The sequence below is a fragment of the Dermacentor variabilis genome, chromosome 2 (assembly GCF_050947875.1).
Source record: "Dermacentor variabilis isolate Ectoservices chromosome 2, ASM5094787v1, whole genome shotgun sequence".
In the NCBI taxonomy this organism is placed as follows: domain Eukaryota; kingdom Metazoa; phylum Arthropoda; class Arachnida; order Ixodida; family Ixodidae; genus Dermacentor; species Dermacentor variabilis.
This window is the reverse complement of record NC_134569.1, coordinates 248,374,133-248,399,873: the sequence shown is the minus strand read 5'-3', so window position 1 is coordinate 248,399,873 and position 25,741 is coordinate 248,374,133. Positions and strand designations below refer to the sequence as shown.

The following is a 25,741-nucleotide window of genomic DNA, read 5'->3' as shown; positions in this document are numbered from 1 at the left end:
TTTATGCATGCTTAGTTTTTGCCTTGGGTATATAAACCAGCGATCCAACTTCTAATAAACCACTGGTGAAAGTAGTGCTTGTGTGTCTCGACTTCTGTCCATTTTGTGTCAAGTTTCTGCGCTAAGCACTCGAAAAGATGCTCTGTTGACATTATTTGTGGGCATGTGATGCTGTCTCTATGCCTCCCTCGGGCTCACCAAGAGAGGAAAAGCATGGCCTTCAAGTCAAAAGTTGCAGTATGAGACAACCACTACTCACGTAGTTGATAGTCTCCATGGCTGGCGATGTTCGGGACGCGGCAACCCTGGCTGCATCAAGCTGGATAACACCAAACAAAACAAAGCGCTGCAGTTACCACTGAAATAACAGAAGTCACTGGTGGTACAGCCATGAGAAATGCTTCAAAAAAGGACATCCTCACCCTGACTGCTAGCGTATAAAACATTCTTAAAATGCCATGTTTACATGGATGAAGTGCTGGTACAGTCAAGTGCAAAATTCTAGACACCACGGCATATGCAAAAAAAAATTTTTTTTTAATTAGTTTCTTCTAGCACAGCCATGCGACATGAAAATGTGTGGTGCTGGTCAAGCAGGCGCACATGGGCACTACACTTATTTTCAGCCTTTATGCCTAGGCTGAGAAGAACAAAGAAATTTAGTGGCAACTCTGGTTCTTAAACTTTTGCACTCAACTGTACATCACTTATTAGGTGTTAGACAAAACAAAGGAGTACAGTCAAATTGAGATATATTGAATATCAAGGGGATCATGGAATATTTCAATATAATGATAATTTGACATACCAAATTATGCCTTCATAAGCTCCCAATAATACCTCCGCACATCTCTGGTAATTGCCTAAAACTAACAAGCGAGAGCTTACCGATTGCCTTTCCAAAGGCAGCAAAGTCGACGTGCACACCACGGTGATGAAAACATTTTAGGAGCGAAAAGAGAAAATAATCTGGGAGCAAGGGCGTCCACAGAACTTTATGCAGAGGGTGGGGGGAGGGGGGGGGGGGTCAGAGGTAGGTTAGCACCAAAGAGGCACATTTTATGGTCTAAACTATGCACATGAGACAAAAATTAGAAACGGCAAATTGGTGTGGAATTTGGAGAAGGTACATTGATTTTTATTAATGAACAACAAATTAAACTTAAAAGGAAGCCTTAGCTCGGGCCCAACTGCGACATGGCCTATTCAAATACATGTGAAACGCAAAAACGCTTTTCTGAGATAGGCAGACATGATAGCTCTCGGATTGTGATCTTACTATAAAAGAAAACATAAGTCTGTTATGCGAAAACTCAAAGAAACCCCTTCACACACACAGACTGGCTGCGGCGTCCGGCATCTGTGTGCACTAGCGCGATGGGTGTCTTGGGGGCTACAGACTGGCAGGCGCCGAGTTCCTTGCAATACCTACAGCTGGCGCTCACTTCCGTTGCATCGTGGCCCACACAAGAGGCCATGTTTCTACCAGAAAGCCCGCCTTTGTGCATAGCCTTCGCCGCAAGCGTTTCCTAGCAAAAATTACGGTTACATGCACTTCAGTTGCCGAGAAGTGTGAGAAGCAATCAGCGATCTTTGAATGTTATAGTGTTCCACTCTTAAAGGCGAAGCTCAAGTGTCCTCCAAATTTTTTACCATTCATAGGAAAGCAACAAAACAAGATAGAAATGTGAAATCTTTACCAAATAAAAGGAAAACTCTCCAAGTTTCTGTAGTACGATGTGCAAGGGTGTGCGCACACAAGTGATGATGCAGCAGCACAAGCTGCACAGCATCGGATCAGAACACGCCAGTCGAGATTTGGACGGTACAGAGCAAAGTTCAGTGCGTTTCGTGGCTTGCTAAATTCGTATCTGTGACCAAAGTGCAGCATGAATATTGTCGCGTGTACAACGAAGCGCCCCCACATAGTAATAACATTAATTGGTAGGATAAGCAGTTGAAGAATACTGGCAGTTTGTCGGACAACCCCTGTTCTGGTAGGCCATTGGTAAGTGATGAATCTGTAGAGGCTACATGGAAGAGCTACCTCAGAAGCCCTTATAAATATGTGCGTGTGTGTGCTCAACAATTACACCTAAGCAAGACTACAGTTCATAAGGTGTTAAAGTGAAGCTGAAGAGACTGTCGAATTCAATAAGACGCTCATATACGGGTGCGGGAACCTTATAAACCATGCATGTAAAATTTTGGGCGGGATTTTTCACTTAGGAACGACATAATTGCCGGTTAAAATTTCGCTGTTGCTCCGCCCCCTGTCGAGCGCCACGCGCTGCTGCTGACGCTGACGATGCGAGCGTAGACTGGAAACCACGGCGTTGTGATGTCAGCAGTGGTGTTCCGCTCCTTCGCAGGCTCCGCGAACATGCCTGACCGCGCTAGTTTCTGCGTGCGCGCCGTCATAATCTGCCTCGCTCGAGCCTGCATTCCTTTGTTTGTGTGTATGTAGAATGGTAGTTGACGTGTGCAGCATCAATTGAAGTGGTGGGCCGATCATGCCGGCATTCTGTGCAGCCTACGGCTGCACGAACACCAGCGGCCGCGACGATGTTCCACTACTCCCCGCAAGACAAGAAGCTTGCAGCTAAGTGGGAGGCTGCTGTGAATCAAAAGAATTTCAAGTGCTCAAGAACAACAGTGCTGTGCTCTAACCACTTCCGTGATGACGATTACTACCAGAGTTTATCAATAATGCGTGAATGAGTGAGAGTACGGCTTCCTGTTAGCAGGATTTCTAAACGCAGCGCGAAAAGGTCGGGGCAGCGAACGCACAAAGGCAGGACGGGTGCGGGCGGACTGATGGTAACTGGTCTTGGAAGACCTTATGAATACACGAACTCGTCCAAACCTGGATTTTGATTTACTGCTAGATCCTTCCTGTTAGCACACTGGACGGAAGGTACATGTTCATCTCCCACCCTTGACGCGTGTTTGGTCGCAAACCGCCGTTAATGTTCTATTCGCACATGTGTTGTGAAACAGCCAACATGCAGCTACCATAATGCCGTGCAAGTGTGAAATTTTCATGTGTTTGAAAGCAGGCGCACGCCAGGACGCTGCGCTCCCCCTTGCGCACAGAGAGAAACCGGCTGTCTCACATAGCCGACGGAATTCGCCGCCTTTCCGGTTATGAGTAGCGTGCGGATGGCGCGCTGATGAAGGCCATTACACGTGCTGCAAGAGCCGGAAAACTTTGCCCCCATGTAAACCGTCTGTGTAGATTGCCAACAGCTTTGGGGCAGCGCATAAATGCCGACGATCGCATCCCTCCTTACGTTCCATGAGGAGGCATGCAGGAACATAGCAGTACAGTTGTTTGCCTGGAAACGAACTCACTGGATCGCTGAATACAGCTTTGCAAAAAACATGCTCACCAAAGAACATTTCTAACACGAGGAGATGCTAACACTTCATTTTCGTTCGCGTCGAAAGTACTGCTTGCTACCAGCATCTTTTGCTTCTTGGAGAGGCTGGCTACGTATACGTGTAGGGAGCAACGCCGAACTCCTCAGAGAAACGCAAGCTCTCGGAATTTACCATTACAGTCTCACCAAACCACAGCGCTAAACCACCTTGCACCGTGCTTCATGTGTGGCGGCAGCGGCCGGGCCAAACGAACGCCAGTGTTGACGTCACGAGGCGCCCGAGCAATCACAGGCGGGAATGAGGCGCGCGAGCTGCTCCGAGTCTGCTGCTGCACTTTTCGTCGAAATAAAATCTGTTTGCGCTTTATTTCGCTCAATTTCGATGCGATATTCGAATTCGGAGGGTTGAAAACCATTACGTACAGCTCCTCACTCATTTTCATGGAAAAATCTTCAGGTTCCCTTTAAAGAAACGTCTACCTTTTCCAGGTTACAAATTGCAGCTCTTGCACGCTATTGAACCAGCAGATAGAACCAAACGATTTGCATTTGCTACAGATGTGCTTCGTGAGATCGACCAATGATGAATGATTTCTGCAAAAGATTGTGTTTAGCAATGAGGTGACATTCCATGTCTGTGGACATGTTCAGCATATTGAAACCGTCAAAAATTTCAAGATCTTAGTGCGATGCAAGTGGAGTTCAGCTACTCCAGCTCTACAAATCCCATAAACTGCTCTCGAGTGCAGACATCGGTTCCCACCTTGTCAATGAAGCAAATGCCTATTGACATCTGCTGTGTTCCTGCAATATCTGCAGTTTCGTCTGCAAGAATGGAAAAAGCCAATGCTGTGTTAGCTTCGGTCACTACAGTCGAACCCACTTATAACAGTATTCAGTTGCTACGAAAATTCTATTGTTATAACCGGGTTGGATGAAACAATCAAAATAGGGGGATGGATAACATTTGTAAGATGGTGAGAAGCACTCACTCGTAAAAAATAAGGCAGTTCACGTGTCAATAGCATTAGAAAATATGTGCACATTGATTGGAAGGACAATTAAAACGCGCACGTTGAAAACACAAAAGGGCAATATTTTCAAGGAAAACTCATTTACAGGCTAAAATACATGCTCACAACTTCCTACATCTCACTCGATCTCGCTTGCGCATCCACAATCTTGAGCAACCGCAGACACACTGCTTGCCGTTCATCGCTCTCTCATCCGTTGTACTGGTTGTTTTCAGCTCCTCCCACCGACAGCCGGACACTTAAAAAAGCCATTTCACACTAGCACACGGAGACGTGCATGCGTGCAGGGGCTTACTTTGCACGAAATGCGTGTTACGATTCTACTTTGCATGGCCGGCCGAAAATACAAGTGGGTGCACATAAGAGCAATGTACAGACCGGCCACATGTACAGGATTGATGGATGGAGCTTCTGACATCTCGCGCATGTATGAATGATTTCTGCCGAGTGTGTTGCGCAAAAAATTTCAGTGCCTGATGCCGATATCAGCCTAGTTTCTATTTACAGGCCTCCCTCAGAAAATGCAAATTTATTTTTAACAGAATTAAATGATCTTCTTCACTCCTTATCACCAAATAGTCTACTTTGTCTGATTGGGGACATTAATATTGACACTCTATCGCCATCAAGGCCAGTGGTTTGCGAGTACCTTAACATTCTGTCAAAATGGAGAGTCAGTCCAACCATTAATGCCTACACGCAAGAGGAATACATTGGAAGCAAAATGGTGTCACCTTGCCTTGACCATGTGAATGTAAGAGCACCATTGGCTAGCACCGTTTCAACAGTACTCAAGTGTAAACTGGCCGATCATTATATTGTAGACTGTCATCTTGCATTTCAAGTTCCCTTTAGATCCTGCCTTAACCTTCATCGCCTAAACATCCTTGATATTGCTAAATTTGACAATCTTGTGGCCAATTATGATTGGACCAAATTTTTAGGTAATATCACGACGTCCACCGCTTATACGCGTTTTGTTGATGCAATCCGTTCTTTAAAAATTACTGCCCAGAAAACAATCACCATGAAAAAACGCAACCCCAAACTTCCATGGCTAATGTGCGATATATTGTCGGCTATTAAAAAAAAAGATGCCCTTTGGGCACGTTGTAAGCATTCCCCAAACAATACACACGTTAGAGATCTGTACATATCGCACTGGAACAGGGTAAACGCCATGATTCGGTCGGCAAGGCGTCGGTATTATACTAAGACCTTTTATGAAAGCAAACACTCCCCCAAAAAGACACGGTCAGCTATTAACGAAGTATTCGGACGAAACACCAATCAACCTTTAGAAGAGGTATTCGCAAAACATTTCAGCAACCTCACGTCAGCTGTTCAAGAATTGAATTACTCTTTTTCTATAGTGTCTTCACATTTTCAGCCTTTTGCTCCAGATGCGTCTAGAGCTGTTCCTAATACTGTAAGATCGGCATTCTTGCCACCGCTTAGAGCAGGAGACTTGCACAGTATCTTGTTTAGCTTTAGACCTAAGAAACCACCTGGTATAGACGGTATCTCCATACATGATATTCAACGTAATTTTTCTGTGCTTGAATCCGTCCTTCTCTTCATTATTAATGGGTATATGGATCATTGCATTATTCCCGATGATTTAAAAGTGGCTGTGATTAAGCCGCTCTATAAGAGTGGTTCTCATAGCAAAGTAGAGAACTACCGGCCGATTTCCCTTCTGCCCGCAATCAGTCAAATAACTGAAAAACACCTGCTCGTAACGATGACCAATTTCCTGAATAAAAATAATGTTCTGTCACAAGCACAGTTTGGTTTCATCCAGGGAAAAAGCACTATTTCCCTACTAGAAGAATTTACGGACACTATCTATTCAGCTTTCGATAATAATGAATTCGTATGTGCTCTTTTTTTTTAGATGCAAGTAGGGCTTTCGATTTCGTTATTCACACAATACTTCTTGATAAGCTAGAAAGAATTGGCTTCAGGGGCCCAGTTATAAAGTTATTGTCTGGTTATTATAGCAATCGTGCGCATAGGTGACTATTCCAGTACAAAAATAATGTTAAAATCGGGTGTTCCCCAGGGGTCTGTTTTGTCTCCACTTTTATTTATCCTGTACGTCAATGATTTGTCTCAGTTTGTATCAAAATGCCGCATATTCCAGTACGCCGACGACACTGTCCTTCTATCAACTCATGCATCATTTAATACATGCGTTTATAACCTTCAAGCAGATGCCACGTCTGTTATGGATTGGTGTAAAAGTAACGGAATTGGAATTAATAGATAAAGGACTATGCTTTCATAATCCCCATAAAAAAATTGATCGTCCTGTGCCATTTTTTTTTACGACTCTAATTGTATAGACTGCAAATGCGTACCATTAGAGTTCGCAACTACAGTCGAACCCGGCTATATCGAACTCGCAAAAAAACGCCTATCAGTTCGATATAGAGCATAATTCGATATAAGCCTGATAAATAATTGGATGTCATAAAAGCACATACCATTTATAAAATCACTTTATTGATTAAACTAGCTTAGTTTCGCACGAAATAGTCCTGCATTTTCTTCTGCTTTGGCAATTTCGCTGCCTGCGACGCACGCACTTTTCCACATTAAGGAGTCGGAGCAGCTGAGGCCGCAACTTTCCGCATTCGCGCAGAAGCTCCGAACTATTGCGAGCCCACCATTTATTTCGGAGGATGTGGGACCGTCGTTGCTTTCCTCATTGTGCCCACTTTCACTTGTGCTCGGTACGATGTTGGCAATGTAGTCTTCGTTTTCGGGCTCTCCCGTGGTCGCGACACATCATTTGCGCTCACAAACTCATCCACCGTTGATTCGTCAACAGCTTCCGGAAATTCTGACAGTTCGCTCCAAACTTCGGCAACACTGGCAACGGCTTCGTCGCATTCATCAAAATTTACGGTCATCACCGAGCACGCGGAAGTCGGCACGGCTGAAGCAATTTCAGATTAACCACTCGTACGCGGCCGTGCGTACGGGTCGGGCGCCACGGGCACCGGGTCGCGAGTTTGGACGCTTTAGCCCTAACCTCCCCCTTATTCTTCAAGATCGTGCCGAGAGTGCTCCTCGGAATCTTGTGCTCTGCGGGGACATCCGACTTCTCACCGCGTTCGACACGATTTATGATTGCGAGCTTCACGACGAAAGGCAAATTCTGCCGCTTCATTACGGCAACACTGCGGGAGAAGGCCTACAAGGCGCACACAAAAACAGCGAGACAACTCGCACTTTCGCCATCTTGCACGACGAGGGCACAAGAGCATCTGATTGGCTGTCTGAGCAAGCGCTGTGGGCGGGCCAGGATAATTTTTTGCAGAAGAGGGGGGGGGGGGGGGGGGGGGCTGCCGACGGCTCGTCTGAGGCAGCGCGGTCGGGCGCGGTCACGGTAGGGAGAGCGGGTTGGATGGAGCCGCGCAGCCGGGTTTTCTCCGCCTCCGCGAGGGAAAGCCAACTTCCGGGGGCACTTTCCGCCGCTTGACGTTCGATATATCGGGTGTCGCTGCTATTTTTGTTCGATGTAAGCGTAATTATTGCGATATATACTCATTGTAACTATATCGTGTCCAGAAATTGTTCGATATATAGAATAATTCGATGTAAACGGGTTCGATATAGTCGGGTTCGACTGTAATGTAAAATGTTAAGGCATCATGTTTGATTCTGATATGACATGGAACACTCATTTTACAGGTATTAGCAAAAAGCTACGTACAGTATCCTGTCTTCTGTATAACTCTAAATACCTGTTCCCATTTTCTGTCCGGAAAGTCGTTGTTCACGCACTTGTGTACAGCTATCTTACATACAGAATTACCATATTTTATCACTACTCATTTACATGGCGTGCAAAATTGAATTCTATTCTGAAATCTGTTCTTCGCAATGTTGCATACAATGAGACCCATTCTCCCTAATAGTAATCGATTTTCCTTTTTGCAGTTACCCTCATTTGAAGCATTATTTTTTCAAACTGTGGTGTTTTTGGAACAGTGATTTTCTTTTTCCGTTGATTCCTGCCAGACCACCGAGACACCATAATATGTTCACTACCCTGTGGTGTTATACCCGTTTTAGTCGTTATACCAGAAAATATTATGTTTCTAACGTTTTTAATTCTTTACCCACTGAACTGTTCTCTATCTCATCAAAATGGACACTCAAACTGTACCTCAAAACTAATTATTCTTCTGTTTAGTTGTCATTAGAGCCCGTCCTATAGTTTCGATTAGTTTCGTTTGGTCTAGATTGGTGTGTATCCTTGTTTGTTTCACTTTATATCTTTTCTAGCTTGCGTTTGCTCGTAGCTCACGTTTTGTTTGTGGTACTTTGCTTTTGTGTTGTAGCCTCCTTTTTCATTGTAGCTTGCTTTTGTTTTGTACATTGCTTCAGTTTATAGCTTGCTAACCTTGCTTTATTTTTTTTTTAACACGTGTCGCTGACTGCCGGGTACAGCTCGACAAGTCTTCATGGCTTGGGCTGACCGGTTTTTTGAATGCGTAATATTTTCAAGAAATAAAGGATATTATTATTATTATTATCTAAATGGTGCAAAAACAGGGTTCTCTGAATCAAGGGACTTTTGAGTCACAGAAAGAACTGCATCACGGACTTCAATGTGTGGCGTTGATGCGTTGGCCCAGCCAATCATACTCGCCACACACGAGGTTTCCCGTGACTCAACCGACCAGTTCTATATGACAGCGTAGCTTTCTGGGTGTTTACATTGTTAACATTATTCTGAAGTGCTTGACTTTCATTCTCACACACAGAAAACACAGCAAGGCCTGCAATGTTGTGTATTAAACTCTTACAGTAATAAAAAAGCTAGACAACCATGCACCAAACCTGGTTTCGGTTTCACTTAGCTGGGACCAAAAGAACTATGTGGTGCTATGTTACTCCCGTTGAAATGGCTTGCATAATAAGGATAGTGGCCTTTCTTACTTTCAATGCAGTACAAGTTTTTTTAGGAAAGGATTTATAGGATTGGTTTGGGGGCTTGGGTGGTGGAGTGGACAACATTTTAGCAAAGAGGGTCTACAAGAAGCTGTGACGCCAGGGAAAGGTGTTACACTCTCCTTACTAAGTGTAGTGGTCAAGATTCTTAAAGGTAAGTTTTCTTTGCCTCATCCTTTGACTTTCCTAGTGCTGCTGCTGCTACTGTCTGGCACACTGCATTGGGGGGGGGGGGGGGGTTCAGAGGATGTGTATACATGACAGGAGCATGGTAGAGAGGAAAGACGACACGAGAAACTCGTCTGGACCTTTGCACTCCATCGAATGTGCACAATGCCTTCTGGAGCTCCCTGGGCGTCGCCACAATGGCCTCATGACAGCTGTAATTATCTGCGACCCCCCTGCAAAACCATTGCACAAATTGCAGCACTTTCTACTAACGTGCAAGTCAAGAGGGAAGCTAGATAGGTTGGTGTAGAGGGGGGGGGGGAGGACAGGAAGCAGTGAATGGGTAGCACCGACACAGCCGCGAAATGAGTGAATAACAACCTCGCTACTCTTCGCTCACAGCTCCATAGAAGGGGGGGGGGGAGGCGGGGCAGAGTACGATAGGGAAAAGATGACGTGAGAAGGCAAGAAAACGCAGTGATTGCGAACAAATGGGATAACATTAAGTTCAATGTTCAGTACATTTCTGCTATTTCTGAAAAAAAAAAACACCATGCAAATTTGTCAAGGGGTCACTTACACAGGACGTACAGAAGCAGAGCTGCATTAAAGTGCACCATAGGGTCTAGGGCACACTAGGGAAGCAAACATACATCAAATCAACACTTCTGAGCCCGCCGGGGTTACTTGTCGTCTATGGCATTGCTTGAGGATGTGGGTTTGTTCCCGACCATGGCTGCCGCATTTCGACGGGGGCAAAATGAAAAAAAAAACACTTGTGTGCTTAGATTTAAGGACATGTTAAAAATGCCACCGTGTCAAAATTAATCTGGAGCCTGCCACTACAGCATGCCTCATAATCCAATTGTGGTTTTGGAACTTACAGCCCCATAATTAAATTACCGTATTTACTCGAATCTAATGCACACTTCTTTCCTAATAAATCAGGTCCAAGAATTGTGTGTGTTAGAATCGAGTACAACCCTAAATCTGTGTTACCATATCGCCATCGGCATTTAAAAATGGCCGCCTTGTACGCGCTTTGAGCCTAGCTGCTGTAGCTTCCTCCATATGGTGCAGTATGTGTGCTTAGGTTAGTCCATCGTCTGTCGTACCATTTTCTGCATTTACTCTATCAGCACGGAAGGGCTGACTGCGAAGACATGCCAAGCGTTCATCACGATGGTGCAATTAAAAGGAAAGTGATCATGTGTGCAGAGATGGCCGGAAATCGAGCGGCATCATGGGTGTTCAGAGTTCCCGAAACTTGCGTGCGGGACTGGCACAAGCAGGAGAGGCGTTCTACTCTGGCAGCTGCTGCGTAGGCACAGCTGTGCAGCCCCTATGTTGAAAGTGATCTGCGATATAGAGACAGTCTACACATGTGGGCGCACCCCGCTGTGTTCTTGTCGCTTAGTTCACGTTGAAGCGAGAGGCTGCACAAAAGTCAATTCGCTCGCTCCTGCTACAGCACTTCCTCACTCCAACATTCTGATAAAAGAGTTTCTGCGGTCATTGAGTGAGACGTGTTCGTGTTTGCTTGTGCAAATGTGACACCATGCCTGTTAATTTAGTTAGTAATCGAATGTTTAAAAGCTTATACGGCTGATAAAGCTATTATCCTTACTTTTCTTATAGCTGTCTACTAATTTGCTATCGCAATTGATGTTTCGTTTTTCAAGCGAAACTGAGAATTTTTTTTATCACATATTTAGTGCAATGGGAGTAAATGTTTGCTTTTCCAAATGAGAGAGACAAATAAGTATTTCTGTATGAAATAATGAGGTGCGCGGTATTGTAAAGGGCTTTTCTTTTTTTTAGGTCATGGCAAACAGGTGCACGTTACAATTGAGGGCATTGCCCCCCCCCCCCCTCTTTTTCTTGGTCACAGAAAACAGGTGCGTATTACAATTGAGGCCGCATTCAAATAGAGTAAATATGGTAAAGTTTTTTACTTCTGCCACAATGTAATGCGCCATGTGAGGCAATGAATATGTTCAACTCTCTCAGAGTTTATGAAATATGGCGCACCACAATGCCTCAAGCAAATACCTCCCCCTGTGAGTTCTGTGTACTGCGCAGACAAACAGCAGCGGTGCGCGCAAGGTAAAGTTTAACATCAACTCACCATTCTCATGTTGAAGAAATTAAACACTCACTGTCAACATCAATGCTAATTATAGTCACGTCAAAGCAAACAGCACAGCAACTTTCGCTTACATTAATTTCCACAGTGCATGGGATCTGCGTAATTTTCTTGGATGTAGCCGCCAATTTATGCAAAAACTGCATAAATATCTTTGACTTCAGAAAAATATGCGGATCCCACGCAATATGGGAATCGATGTAAGCAAAGCTTTGTATGCTGTTTGGCTTGACTGATGATAATTAGCGGTGATGTAGGCAGCGAACGTGTAATTTTTTCAGCGTTTAGTCCAATATGGAGAGGGGTGAGTTGATGTTAAATGTTAACTGTTAACCAAGGCTATTTGTCTGCACAGTCCATAGAACACACAAGGAGATGTGTTCGCTTAAGGCGTTGTTGTGCACTATTGTTCATAACCTCTGAGAGGGTTGAGCATTATCATTGCCTCACATGGTACATCACATTGTGGCAGAAGAGTTAAACTTTAATTGAATTATGGGGCTTTATGTGCCAAAACCACAATAGGATTATGAGACACACCACAGTGGCAGACTCCGGATTAATTTTGACACCCTGGTGTTTTTTAAAGGGGCCCTGAACAACCCCTCAGGCTTGATGAAGTAAGATAGTCTGCGGGCACCATACACTGCTGTGAACATCTTAGCCAAGTTTTGCTGTTGTCCGTGGTGCGTGGAGCTCGCAAGTGGACTGAGAAGTCACCTTTCTCTCAAATGCTCTCTTTTCAAACAGAAGACTGCTCCTCACTCTCTTCTGGATGCTTTATTCTGTAATAAAGTAGATTCCCATACACAGCTGCTATAGGTAGCTGCGGTCAGCTATGCAGTACAGATACCGTGGCTGCCACAGGGTGCTGCCGCGAATCCACAGACTAAATGCACCACGGCTCGTTGAGGACAACCACGCTTGGCTTACGTTTAGCATGTTTTAGGCATCAAAATCGGAAGTTGTGGCATCTACATTCACATTCAAAATGAAATCTGAACTGGGCGCCACGCTGACATTTAAAAGGCGGAACGTCGTGGGCATGCCCCCCTCCGCCATAGCCCTCGCAGTATGAGACTTTGCAGGAGGAACGGGACCACAGCGGTGGCAGTGTTTGATTGCCAATAACTCCGCTTGTGCTGAACGCATTGATATACTTTTTGCGGCAAAGTATTTTTGAAACAGTTTATTTTTGCTTCAAATGGCTTGCTGGTTTGCTTGCCTTCTCACATCGTCCCCCCCACTCCCTTATATGGGAACTGCCTCTTCTCTACTCCCTGCAGTTCTATCTACATCCCCTCTGGACTTGCACGTTAGTAGAAAGGCAAGCACTGCAGTTTCTGCAATGCTTCTGAGGGGAGTCACGGATAATTACAGCTGTCAAGAGACTAATGTCGTGACGGCCAGGGAGCTCCAGAAGGCATCGTGCACATTCGACGCGGTGGGGTGAAGAAGAGTTTCTAGCGTCGCCTTTCCTCTGTAACTGGCCCCTGTCATGTACACACATGCTCTGAACCACTCCCTCCAATGCAGTGTGCTTGACAGCAGCAGCAGCAGTGGAAAAGTCAAAGGAAGAGGCACAGAAAGCTTCGCTTTAAAAACTTATTGCATTTAGCCTTGCTGAAAATGTTGCGTGCCGGTGCGCGTCGAGCAAGCAAGAAAAAGAAATTCACAGAACTATGGCATGTGAACAAGACGATGCCTCAGGGAATGTGTAACTAAACCCAAGTTACAACGGAGATATCCACAGGTTTCTTCTGATGCACACAATCTCTGCTGCTGTAGAATATGTGAATGCTGGTTACATTACAACCACAGAATCTGCTGTTCTGATCGTCTAGGGTTGCACGGAATGTCATCACTCATAAGCATATTACATGTCAGCAGTTCAGTACACGTATAACAAGATATTTTTAAAGTGGCACCATCAATTATGCTAAACAATGTGCGATCAGGCATTATTCAAGGTTTGTTTTTGATGTGCCATCCTCCTTGAGCGAGCTCTGTGCACTGCTCGCACAAAGAATAGCAAGCTGGAGCCACAAATGGGACAAACAGGAACAGTGAAGCACCATACAGTGACAGTAAGATGGAACACCCACCCGAGAGAAATATAGCAAAAGCATGAAAACAGCAAGTGGAGAAGCGATTGTTTCGTCCATGTCCATGGCTGTAGCTGCTCCAGCAAGTTCTAGGATGATGATGACAATGTTGTGCTTTAGGTTTCAGTCTCAGTTTTACTACTGAGGCAGCATCGATGAAAGGAGGCTTCCGCTCTTATGCTTCATTTGGTACAGACTTCAGGTGTACAGGCCAGGTGTAATTTTCTGCTAAAATGCTGCGTAGCACAGCTTTTAGTGCAATTTGGCACAACTGGCGCAGCTGTTCCACCACTGGAATATGCTTGCAGTTTTAAAGATTAGGTGAAGATAAAGAAGGTCACTGCTTGCAAGCAAATTTCATATATTCCAGTTGAACCATGCTTGCTGCACCCCGATGAATAATGCCCCTTGGCCAATAGATGCCGTCTAGCCAGCACAAACAGCATGTCCTACACTCCTTAGATGTTTCACTCGGAAGCTGCGAAGGCCCGTGTGCCTTTCCCCATTTTTAATGACATCTGGAAAATTGCACTGTTCATGGATGGGCAGCACGCAACAGTGGAAGCAGTGAAAGGAAGACCTACCCGGTCCCGAGCATCAGCATCAGCCCGCACGCTCAGCTGATTCAGTACGGGCGACTCCAGCTCACTGAGGGCATCCAGCAGCGCACAGAACAGGAGTGGCAGGTGCGGCCCCAATGCAGGCCCGGCGCTGCGACTCAACTGCACCAGGGTGTCCAGGCTGTGTGCGTGAGTGCAAGAAGAAATACAAATGACAAAGCAGCAGTATTCTACTTCTCATAACATCATTTGTTGGCCCCGGCAGACCCACATCTCATAAGACTGATTAATCAATTGTTATGTATCTGCAAGAAACAATACAGATTGATTGATTGATTCTTTCATGGGGGTCAATGTTTTAAAGCGACAGAAGGGCTGCATGAGATGACGTAGTCAAGCGCTCTGGCTGATTTTTTTTTTTTTTGACAGCGTTCTTTATGTCCACCAAAAGATGTGAGCGTGCCTGTATTTCGCCACCATCCAGATAAGAGTCGCTGAAGCCAGGAGTTAAACTCACAACCTTGTCCTCAGCAGCCACCACAAATGAACCACACCTCTCAAATACTAGCAGTAAACCATTAGGAGGCATTCTACAACACATCTCTTACTCGCACTTTTGACAACCAATTGGGGCTGCTTGCTGGGCAAATTTTCTGTATATGAACTGCCACATAAAGGGGGGCTCGAATGCCTGTCAAGCGAACTTAATTTGCTTTTGGTTCGAGCCTCCCTCCATTTTCTTGAATGGAGACACAAATGGTCTTGCTCAAGTTGCTACACAAAACACCATGAATAAGGTAGCCAGCCAGCCATGCAGAAACACCGTTGGAGAAGAAAGGCAGGAGTGTGCAGGTAAGACACTGGACTTCTTACAATTTGTTTATTCTCATAAAAACTAAACACTTACCAAACAGGCACGTACATAGTAGAGCAAACATGCAACACCAGAAATCTCAAACCAACAGACAAAACAAAGCCACATGCAGACATTACCTTAAAGAAAATCAACCTACAGTTAAGCTTCCATATAACCAATTCGGTAAAATTGGCAAGTTGCTTTGCTATATCGAAATTTTTTAAAATTGAAACTTGATTTTTTATGCAAATAAGTACACTCGCCGATGGATTTTTCTTACGCGGAAGGAGCCAAAAATTTTCTGAACTATTGGGCAATTGGAAAAATCAAATTTGAATAAGAACAAAAAAATGATTTTGTGGAATTTTACAGTTGGCAACGAAAGATATGCTTTCATGCCATGTCAACGATATCTTCAAATCGGCGGTACAAAGTGAAGCCAGCCACACTTTCGTGTCTACTTCATCCCCATGGCTGATATTGTCCCCTGCTATAGGACGTTGCTATCATGAAAAGCACCTACAGTGGGGGGAGTGAATACTTGATCTGCCTCTTGCTTCAACGCGTGTCCAAAACTCGAGATTACGCAATGTGTACGGGAAGACAGCACACAATGTCATGCCATCTTAGCTTGCCCAGTCTTGAACGTGAGGCAGATTACATGTAAAACAGGGCACACGAGCTGCGCATGCACTTAGCCATGTGTAGCCACAGCTGTGTTGCTTGAAAGAAGATGTGCGCCAACCTGCACACGCACAAGCTTGATCGAGTTACTGCGAGCTCGCTCTTCTCCCACTCCCTCTGCCCTTGCAGGAAGGCAGCGCTCACCTAGCCACTGTCCTTCCTGGCTCAACTTTACATGCTTTCACTTGCATCTAAAGCATGCAGCATGCCAGGAGAGATAGGATCTTATCACACTTGGACTTTATACGGAACATGACACTGCTCGGCCTCCATGGTGGCTCTATTTGAAGTGTGTTCAAATTACACTACTTCCATAGTGCCACAAGTTGACGTGTGTTCAGGAGCAGCTGTTAGTAATTTAACCATTTCACCATCTGCATCTGTGGAAGTTTCCATTTATTGTCTCGGTATTCCTTCATGGCAGCAGTGAAATTTAATTACACAGTTAAACGCCAATATAACAAAGTAGGTAAAATCGGCAATTTGCTTCATTATATCACAATTTCGTTGTATTGAAATTTGACCTTTTCCTTTATGCAAATGAGTACAGCCGCCAATAGATTTTTCTTACACAGAAAAGGGCCGCAGAATTTCCTGAATTATCAGGAAATAGAAAACAAGAAATTTGATTGAGAAAACAATTCATTTTGATGAATTTGGGAGTCGGCGACAAATGACACATGGCGACAAATGGTTTTGTGCCAGGTCGATGATATCTTCACATAGGCGGTACAAATAAAGCGAAATCAGCCATGCTTTCGCCTGCACTCTACCCCTGCAGCTGATAGCATCGGCCATACTGGGACAACGCTATCACGAAAATTGCCGGCAGCGGGGAGCAAATGCTTCGTCTGTCTCTCGCTGCGAGTCACCGAAACTCGAGATTACGAAACCTTCAATACTACACGCGTGGGAAGACAACCTACATGACCCTGCCATCTTGGCATGCCCACTCTTTGCGCATGCAGCAGATTATCTCTAAAGCAGGGTCCATGGCTGCGCATGCGCTCAGCTGCGCTTACCGCCATGCACATCCACGGCCGAGATGCGTTCCAGAAATCACGACGCACACCAACTTACCTCCCACCCCCCCTTATTGCCCCTTGCACGCGCTTCGTCTCGTTACCGCGAGCTCACTCCACTCCCCTGCTTTACCTATGATCGGGCGGGACGGTGGCCCTCGTGAAGCCACCATCTTTTTTGTCTCACCCTCACACACTTCCACTTGCACTTAAAGCACAAAGTGTGCGAAGCGCAATAGGATGTTATCGCACTTGAGTTTACACGGAACATGATGCGGCTTAACTTCAGTGGTTGTTCTTGTTGCACCCCACACAATTTGAGGCGTGTTTGCAAGCAGCCACTCGTAATTCAATAATTTTACCACCTGGGTCTATGGCAGTTCCCATTGCTTTGCTGCAGAAGCAAAATTTTGTGATATTGAAATCACATACAAACACACTTTGTAATATTGAGGCTCTAATTACATGGTGTTCTATGGACAAGAGGTTATGAAAAGTTAAATACTTCATTATATTTTCTTATATCTAAATACTTCAAAGTTTAACTGTATTTGAAATTGTGTACAAACCCACTTCGTTATATCGAGGTTCAATATACAGAGTGTTCTATGGACAAGAAGTTATAGATAATTAAACACTTTGTTAGATAAAGAATTTTGTTATACAGTAGAACCCTGTTGATATGTTTTTAAAGGGACTATGGAAAAAAAAAAACATACCAGCTGGGAAAATGTAACCATGAGGACGGGATCAAATCGCCACAGCACTAGTCAGAAACAGTAGGAGTGGTTGCAGTGCAGTTATGAGGTGTCTCGTAGCTCGTACTATGGGGATGCGCGACTCTCATGCGTCCCCTGATGCGTTGTTTTCCCGCATAGCTCCCGTCTCCTGTGATCCGGCTTCGCCACGGGGCCTGATGCCTACGGTGGTCGGTGGGGTTGAAGTGCAGTACGAGAGATGGCGCGAGTGTTGCGCTGCTAACGCCGCCTCATGGCAGGGTTACTTGGGCGCAAAAAGGAGAAGGCGCTTCCTCTTTGGCTGCGGGTTGGCGAACGCCGCGGACGTCCCGTGCATGTACCGATCCATGCTTCTGTGAGGCCGTCTAGCGTGGCCTCCTTCGAACGAGCCACTGTTTGCATGATCGTGCGCACAAACGACCAGGCGTTGGGATCCAGCATGGGGCGAACATATTCGCTCGCTATCCGGTTGCAGTGAGTCGGAATTCCTAGATTTGGCGTGCGCCCATCGGCATGTTTTGTGGATAGCAACTCGGCTAGCAGGCATCAATCTATGAAAGGTGCAATAAATGCCCTGGTGATTGTTTGCACAACTGTGTTGTCGTTCTTTGGTCCCACGAGCATGGGTGAGAACCCCACAGTACTGAGACCAGGAACGGCACATGCGCACATGTATAATTAAAGAATGCATACAGTGTTCCATGACAGTAGCTATTACCACAGTATTTTGTGTACACTCCACCACATAACACAGTTCTACTGCGCAGAAGCCGACAAAAGAGAACTGGCATTTGTGCAATATAAGTCAGACCCTTGCAGGCGCCAAAGTAAATGTAGCCCTGCATTTGGCAAAACTGGCCAACTGTGTGTTCCCGGTAGGTTTTAATCGATGCATACTTTTCAGATGCTTCGCCAATTGGTCTATGCAGTGTTTGGCTTGTACAACTGTTCGCTTAGAGCAAACTTTGGTCAATTGTTGCAACAAATCGGTTGCTTGTTGCAACATGCGACAGCCAATATCTCCCTTAATTGTTATATGTATGTGGTGGCCACTTTGAAATTGATTGATTAATTGATTGATTCTTTATTGGTTTATCACATATACATGTGATGGGAGGCAAAGGGAAAAGCCATTCAAGGATGGCTTGAGGGAGTCCTTCGCCCCCACGCTGGCAAAGACAACAGCAGAGGCACACACGTCCTGTTCACATGGTCGTACACTTTTACAAAACCATCATATTAAGCACAACATTGCCATAAACCTTGACAAAACCATAAAATTAAACACATTAGTTACCGTCCTTCGTAGGGCATCATGCGTTAACATATTTTACTTCACCTCAGCATCAAATGACAGCACATTTCATAACAATGTGCGCTTAGTAATAGTGACATTGAAACAATATAATTAAATAGCAATCATAAACAGCTCTAGTGGTCAATGTTAGGCTAGAAAGAATGCGTACAAGTCAGATAATGTTGCTTCGCGAATATCGATTTGTTTTTTATTAAACTCATTTAGTAGACGCGGAAGTTTGTTTTGGAGCATTTGCCGACCATAGCCAGTGTGACAATATGGAACATGCCATATTTCTGTTGTTCTAGTGGCATATGATGCTTCCTTCAAATGGAGATTCACCAAACCCATGAAGATAGAATTATGACAGTCATAGTTAAGGCGATATTCATGCAACAATTTATGCTCATATGTGTTTTGTACTCTAATTATTTTAAATTTTTTAAAGAGCTCCACAGTAGAATGCCGGAGTGGCACATTCTCAATTATTCTCAAAATTCTTTTTTGCATTACTAATAGCCGCGATAAATTCGATTATGTTGTAGTCCACCAGACCAACTGACAATAGTTTAGATAGAAGCGAAGAGGGCGTTATAGATTAGCAATTTTATTGACTTCGGAATTAAGTAGCGGTCTCTGTTCAGAATTCCCATTATTGCACCTAACTTTTGTAATATCGCATAAATGTAACATAAGATGTGGGAACATTACATAATGGTGATGCATCATCATCATCATCATCCTATTTTATGCCCACTGCAGGACGAAGGCCTCTCCCTGCGATCTCCAATTACCCCTGTGCGTGTTTCCAATTGCTAGTAAGTACAGCGGGGCGTGGCACTTGAGGAGACGACGGACGTTTGCATGCATGTGCGAGTAAGAGCAGGTGCAAAAGAAAAAATGTGGAGACTTTTACTCCTTGATTATACGACTCTGCCTAGGCACTACAGAGGAGTTTCTTGGAAAGCGTTGCATGCCCTTATCCCTAGGCAAGCTGGCAGAAGTCGCGGGGCGCGGTAGTGCTGAACTTAGCATTGCAATTTGGCGGCTCGACGCAATTATATTTATTAAATCATGTTTTTTACTAATTAAAACAATATTTGATTATTTTGCATTATTGGCGGCGCCTCCAGGACACCAAAGTGGCAATGGAGGAGACATCAAAGCTAGAAGCCGGACTGGTCCATGGGTTGGTGCTCACAGAGGCCTGCGCGTGCCAGAGAAGTATAAGATCGGCTGTCCGCTATCACGGACTACCAATTTCTTATGCGAACACCCCCTGGCACGCTTCGGCCTCTGTGGCCCCAACCCAAGGGCTGCCCTGCTTGCAGCTTTGATGCCCCCGCTACCACTTGGGTGTCCCCAAGATCCTGCGCTGCCTGCTTTAACATAACCTCAGGTGCTCTCCTGAGGCGTTCGTTCACCGGTTACATGTGCCCTCCTGGAGCAGTGCTTGTAAAAAGTGCAATCTATCGTCGCGACTAAAATAGCAACCCGTGACTTATAGAACACCAGTCAGAACCTTGCTGCTTCAGACACAGCGATCACCAAATGGGGTGTCCGTGCCCACTACCTCACTACGCGGGCAGCCAGCGGCGGAGCTTAATCAAACTGGACCACACTCCGCCACCCCGGCATGCCTAGGGGACAAACGCATACAACACGCATTAATAAAGCTCCTCCGTTGTGCCTAGGCAGACTCACATATTCAAGGAACAAAGGCCCCCACATTTTCTCTCGCACCCGCTCTTACTCGCGCCTGTGCAGAAACGTCAAGCGCTGTCAAAAGTGCCACTCCCTGCTGTACCTACTAGAAATTGTAAAAACGCTACCCCTGTCCTGCGCCAAGCGATTCCAAATAGTACCCGTGAATTTCCTAATTTTATCGCCACACCTAGTCTTCTGCCATTCTCGATTGCGTTTTCCTTCTCTTGGTACCCATTCTGTAACCCTAATGGTCCAACGGTTATCTAACCGGCGCATTAAATGACCTGCCCAGGTCCATCTTTTTCTCTCGATGTCAATTACAATATTGTCTATACCTGTTTGCTCTCTGATCCAAACCACTCTCTTTCTGTCTCCTAAAGTTATACCTAGCATTCTTCGTTCCGTCGCTCTTTGCGCAGGTCCTTAACTTGTTCTCAAGCTTCTTTGTCAGTCTGCAAGTCGCTGTGCCATATGTCAGCACTGGTTAAATGCACTGATGGTATATTTTCCTTTTCAATGATAACGATAAGCTCCCAGTCAGGAGCTCACGATGTTTGCCGTATGCAATCCAACCCATTTTTATTCTTCTGTGAATTTCCTTCTCATGGTCGGGGTTCCCTGTGATTAGTTGACCTAGGTAAACATATTCCTTTACAAACTCTAGAGGTTGACTGTGTGGGGATGCGCGACTCTCGCGCGTCCCCTGATATGTTTTTCCCGCATGGCGCGTCTCCTGTAATCCGGCTTCGCCGCGTGGCCTGCGTGATGCCCGTGGCGGTCGATGTGGTTGGGGCGCAGTGAGAGAGATGGCGCGAGTGTTGCGCTGCTAACGCCGCCTCACGGCAGGGTTACTTGGGGGTGCAGGGTAGAACAGGCTGTCTCTTTCCCGGCGGGTCGGCGAACAGCGTGGACGACCCGCGCGCCGCCGACCCATGCTTCTGCGAGACCGCCTCGCGTGGCCGCCTTGGAACGCGCCACCGTCCGCGTGACCGTACACGCGAACGACCAGGCGTTGGGATCCAGCATGGGGCGAACATATTCGCTCGCTATCCGGTCGCGGTGAGTCGGACTTCTAGATTTGCCGCGCGCCCATCGGCATGTTTTGTGGATAGCAACTCAGCTAGCAAGCATTGATCTATGAAAGGTGCAATAAATGCTCTTGTGATTGTTTGCACTACTGTGCTGTCGTTCCTTCGTCCCAAGAGCACGGAGGAGAACCCTACATCTGGCTGCCCAACGTGGGACTCTTGGGGCACCGGACGATAGTTTTAACAGTTTTGCTTCGTTCGAGACCTTTGATTGAACCGAAGCGTAGGGCTAGCGCGGATTTTGATCGCTAGCGTTGGCGGCGTGCTTTCTTGAGCGAGGCGACGGCGGCTGTAGTGTGTATGAACATGTCAACATGCTAAGCCTTTTCGTAAGTGTTTTTTTTAATGACATTCGTCGGTACGAGAGCCACGTGGTCTGCATCCTGGGTGTGCGAGGCATAGCGCCCGCGGAGCATATTGGCAAGAGTGAAGCGAGTGAGTACGGAAGCCTCGTGGGTGGTCCGAATTTCTTATGTAAATAGCTTCTTCTATCTCTTTGACTCTGATGAAGTCGCGGCTCTGGGAGCCGGGTGGCCGCGGGCCACTAGTGCCACTACGGGCTGACTGGTATTGCGGCCTGGCACCGGGCGCTCCGACACCGTCTGGGACGGTGGGCGCCGTCAACTCGTATGCTGTGTGCACCGAGCGGAGTAGGACCACCTCACAGAGCTGACGTCTCCTCGCGGCTGCCTGTTTTGCGCTCATTTTGGGTGTTGTTTTTGGATGCCGGTTGTTGTCAGGGTAGCGACGCTTTAGGCCTATGGCTTTACGAAGCTGCCTGTCGCACGTGGAGGGACACAACCTAGTGGACCGTGGCGTTCAGGTGTTGCAATTTGCTTCCCTCATTCTATTTAGCCTCGCATGAATTGAACTTACTCGTTCGACTCAAGGAAGCGAGCTTCGTTCACATGAACTTAGCATCTGAGTAGCTGCCTGATATTTTGCTAGCCGAGTTGAACATCGTACCACGTGGGCGATGCGCATGCAGACTTCCTCTCCCTTGCACTACTTTAGTGTTTGCCGTGTGTGTTGAGTGTATGCAGCGTGAGTGGAGTCACACTTGGTTTGCTGCCACTGCACATCGCCTGCGCTGTTGCCCTGGACTACGATCGAGCCACCCCGGGTGATGGTGATGCTGTGGCCAGTTCGGCGCAGCGACTTCGGCGGCCACCTGTCTCCAGCTCACAACCCTCGGCGGCGGACAAAAGAGCCGGAGGTCACCGACAGCTACGGCGGCTCCTGCCAGCAAGGCGCGTCGGTGCGAGCGACGCTTGCTCGTACCGACTACTGCGTCGTCGTTTCCGGAATCCTGGCCTGGCATCGTGCCGTCGAGTCTGCAAAGCTGCTGCTGTGACCGGCGGACGCCAGCGGTGTACCCAGGGACAATGTCGGCTCGCATGCTATGGACAGCGTGGACATTTCCTCGGCACGGCCACTGTTGCGCTGATGTTAGACTGTGGGACATGTCTCGCCGGAATATGTGGTGATTTAAGGTTGGGGGGATGTGGGGAGGCGCGACTCTCGCGCGTCCCCTGATATGTTTTTCCCGCATGGCGCGTCTCCTGTAATCCGGCTTCGCCGCGTAGCCTGCGTGATGCCCGCGGCGGTCGATGTGGTTGGGGCGCAGTGAGAGAGATGGCGCGAGTGTTGCGATGCTAACGCCGCCTCACGGCAGGGTTACTTGGGGGCGCAGGGGAGAACAGGCTGTCTCTTTCCCTGCGGGTCGGCGAACAGCGTGGACGACCCGCGCGCCGCTGACCCATGCTTCTGCGAGACCGCCTTGGAACATGCCACCGTCCGCGTGACCGTACACGCGAATGACCAGGCGTTGGGATCCAGCATGGGGCGAACATATTCGCTCGCTGTCCGGTCGCGGTGAGTCGGACTTCTAGATTTGTCGCGCGCCCATCGGCATGTTTTGAGGATAGCAACTCGGCTAGCGGGCATTGATCTATGAAAGGTGCAATAAATGCCCTTGTGATTGTTTGCACTAGTGTGTTGTTGTTCCTTTGTCCCAAGAGCACGGAGGAGAATCCCACAACTGGCGATCCTGAACTCTTCTTCCCTTGCCTGGCTATTCATCATTATCTTTGTCTTCTGCATATTAATCTTCAGCCCCACTCTTACACTCTCTCTGTTAAGGTCCTCAATCATTTGCTGTAACTCGTCTGCAGTGTTGCTGAATAGAACAATGTCATCGGCAAACCAAAGGTTGCTGAGATATTCATTGTCGATCCTTACTCCTCAGCCTTGCCTGTTTAATAGCTTGAATACCTCTTCCACGCATGCAGTGAATAGCATTGAACAGCTTGTGTCTACTTGTCTGAACCCTTTCTTTATAGGTATCTTCCTAGTTGAGTAGAATTAAGGTAGCTGTGGAATCTCTGGAGATATTTTCCCAAGATATTTACTGTATTTACACGATTGTAAGTCAACTCGACAGTAAGTTCACCCGCCCATATCGCGCGTGACAGGAAAAAAAAAATGCGGGAGGATATACCCGCGGGCACATTCCATAACGAACATTTATTAGTAACTGGCATGGTCACTAGAGTACTCGTCTTCACTTGTGCCATCGTCCTCAGTAGTGCTGCCATCGTCATTGCTGTTACGGTTCCACAGCATGTCGTCATCCAGCGAAATTCTGCATTTGCATAGATACGTGCATTTGCATACATACATAAGTCCATGCTGAAAGCACCAAACCACACACAGCCATCAGGGAGGCTCTTTTGACATGTCCGGTTAGCGTAAGTTCGCGGTCTTCTGCTGCCAGCCACTCGTACTGATGGGGTAGCAGGTCCTTGAAAGGAGAGCATAGGCTTCTCTCATGACTATGTCATACGTCACTGGCAGGGACCGATCCCGCATTTCAGCGACATATGCCGCAAGCTTGGCCTCCAGCTCCGGAACGCGTCCTGACTTCAGCCCGCGGAAACCTCTTTGCTTGTCGTCACAGGTGAACATTTTGCTTCGCTGCAATCGCCACTCTCGCACCACCCATTAAGAAACATCAAACTTGTGGCCCGCTGCGCAGTTATTTGTTTCTTCGGCATAAAGGATGGCAGCCCTCTTGAACCTTGCTGTGAACAAGCGCCGAATGTTTAGCGGACTCTGAGCACTCATGACGACTGAGGAAGCACGAAAGTAGCACATGGCCGGCAGTCAAATCGAATGCATAAAACTAAAGAGCTACAGGGAAAGAGAAACACGTGAGCGGTGTCTGCTCTTCCATGAACTACCGATACTCCCAGCAAGTGCTGCTGTTCTCAAGCAACGTTCATTCTGAGGGTGCCGCCGCAAATGGAACGACGCCACTTCCATCAACTATCGACCCCCCCCCCCCTGAGTGCTGTGTACACTGTAAAACACTAAAAAATGGTGAAAAACCCTTCCGAAAAGCAAAAAAATGCGCAGGATACCGGAAAGCTACATGTAGGGCCGTAGAACAAACACAAAATTGTAACTATGTTATAGCTCCCCTTTTGTTTCAATTTTGTTTGTTTTATGTGCTTGCGCTATGTACATTATATAGCGGGAGTGATACGTCGCTTTTTATGTTACCATGAACTGTACTTTTTATTCCTTTCCTGACAACTCTTTGTATTGATTTAGCGCTTTTATTTGTAACACTGTGTTGCAAGCATGCGATCATTATAAACATTTTTAGCACTCATATATGGGTTTTCTCTTGTCATTTGTTCAACGACGCCCCCTTACTCAATGCTCCCCTTGGGACCTGTAAGGTACTTTGAAATAAATAAATAAATAAATATTTTGTTGGTCTTGTTTTTTTTTTGCGGTGTCAAGTTTTGGTTTCGATAGTAAGTCAACCCCTGCACTTCAGATTTTCAAAGTTAAAAAACATAGGTAGTGCGAGACAGCTGTTAAGCCTCAATGGTTTATTGCACAGGTCATGCGCTGAAGACGATGACGCTGGCCATGATGATGAATATATACAGATGAAGAAGATGAAGGGGTAATAT

The 25,741-nt window shown here is 46.4% G+C and overlaps 1 protein-coding gene across 2 annotated transcripts in view; it reads right to left on the bottom strand.

Annotated features, from left to right (window-relative positions):
* The window catches only part of LOC142573223 (proteasome adapter and scaffold protein ECM29-like), a 297,184-nt gene that overhangs the window by 135,163 nt on the left and 136,280 nt on the right, over positions 1-25,741 (bottom strand). For both annotated transcript variants that reach the window (XM_075682816.1, XM_075682817.1), the window contains exons 16-17: positions 14,389-14,545; positions 260-319 (exon numbers count right to left, since the gene is read on the bottom strand). In XM_075682816.1, the coding sequence (XP_075538931.1) occupies positions 260-319; positions 14,389-14,545 (217 nt within the window). The remainder of the gene's footprint in view (positions 1-259; positions 320-14,388; positions 14,546-25,741) is intronic.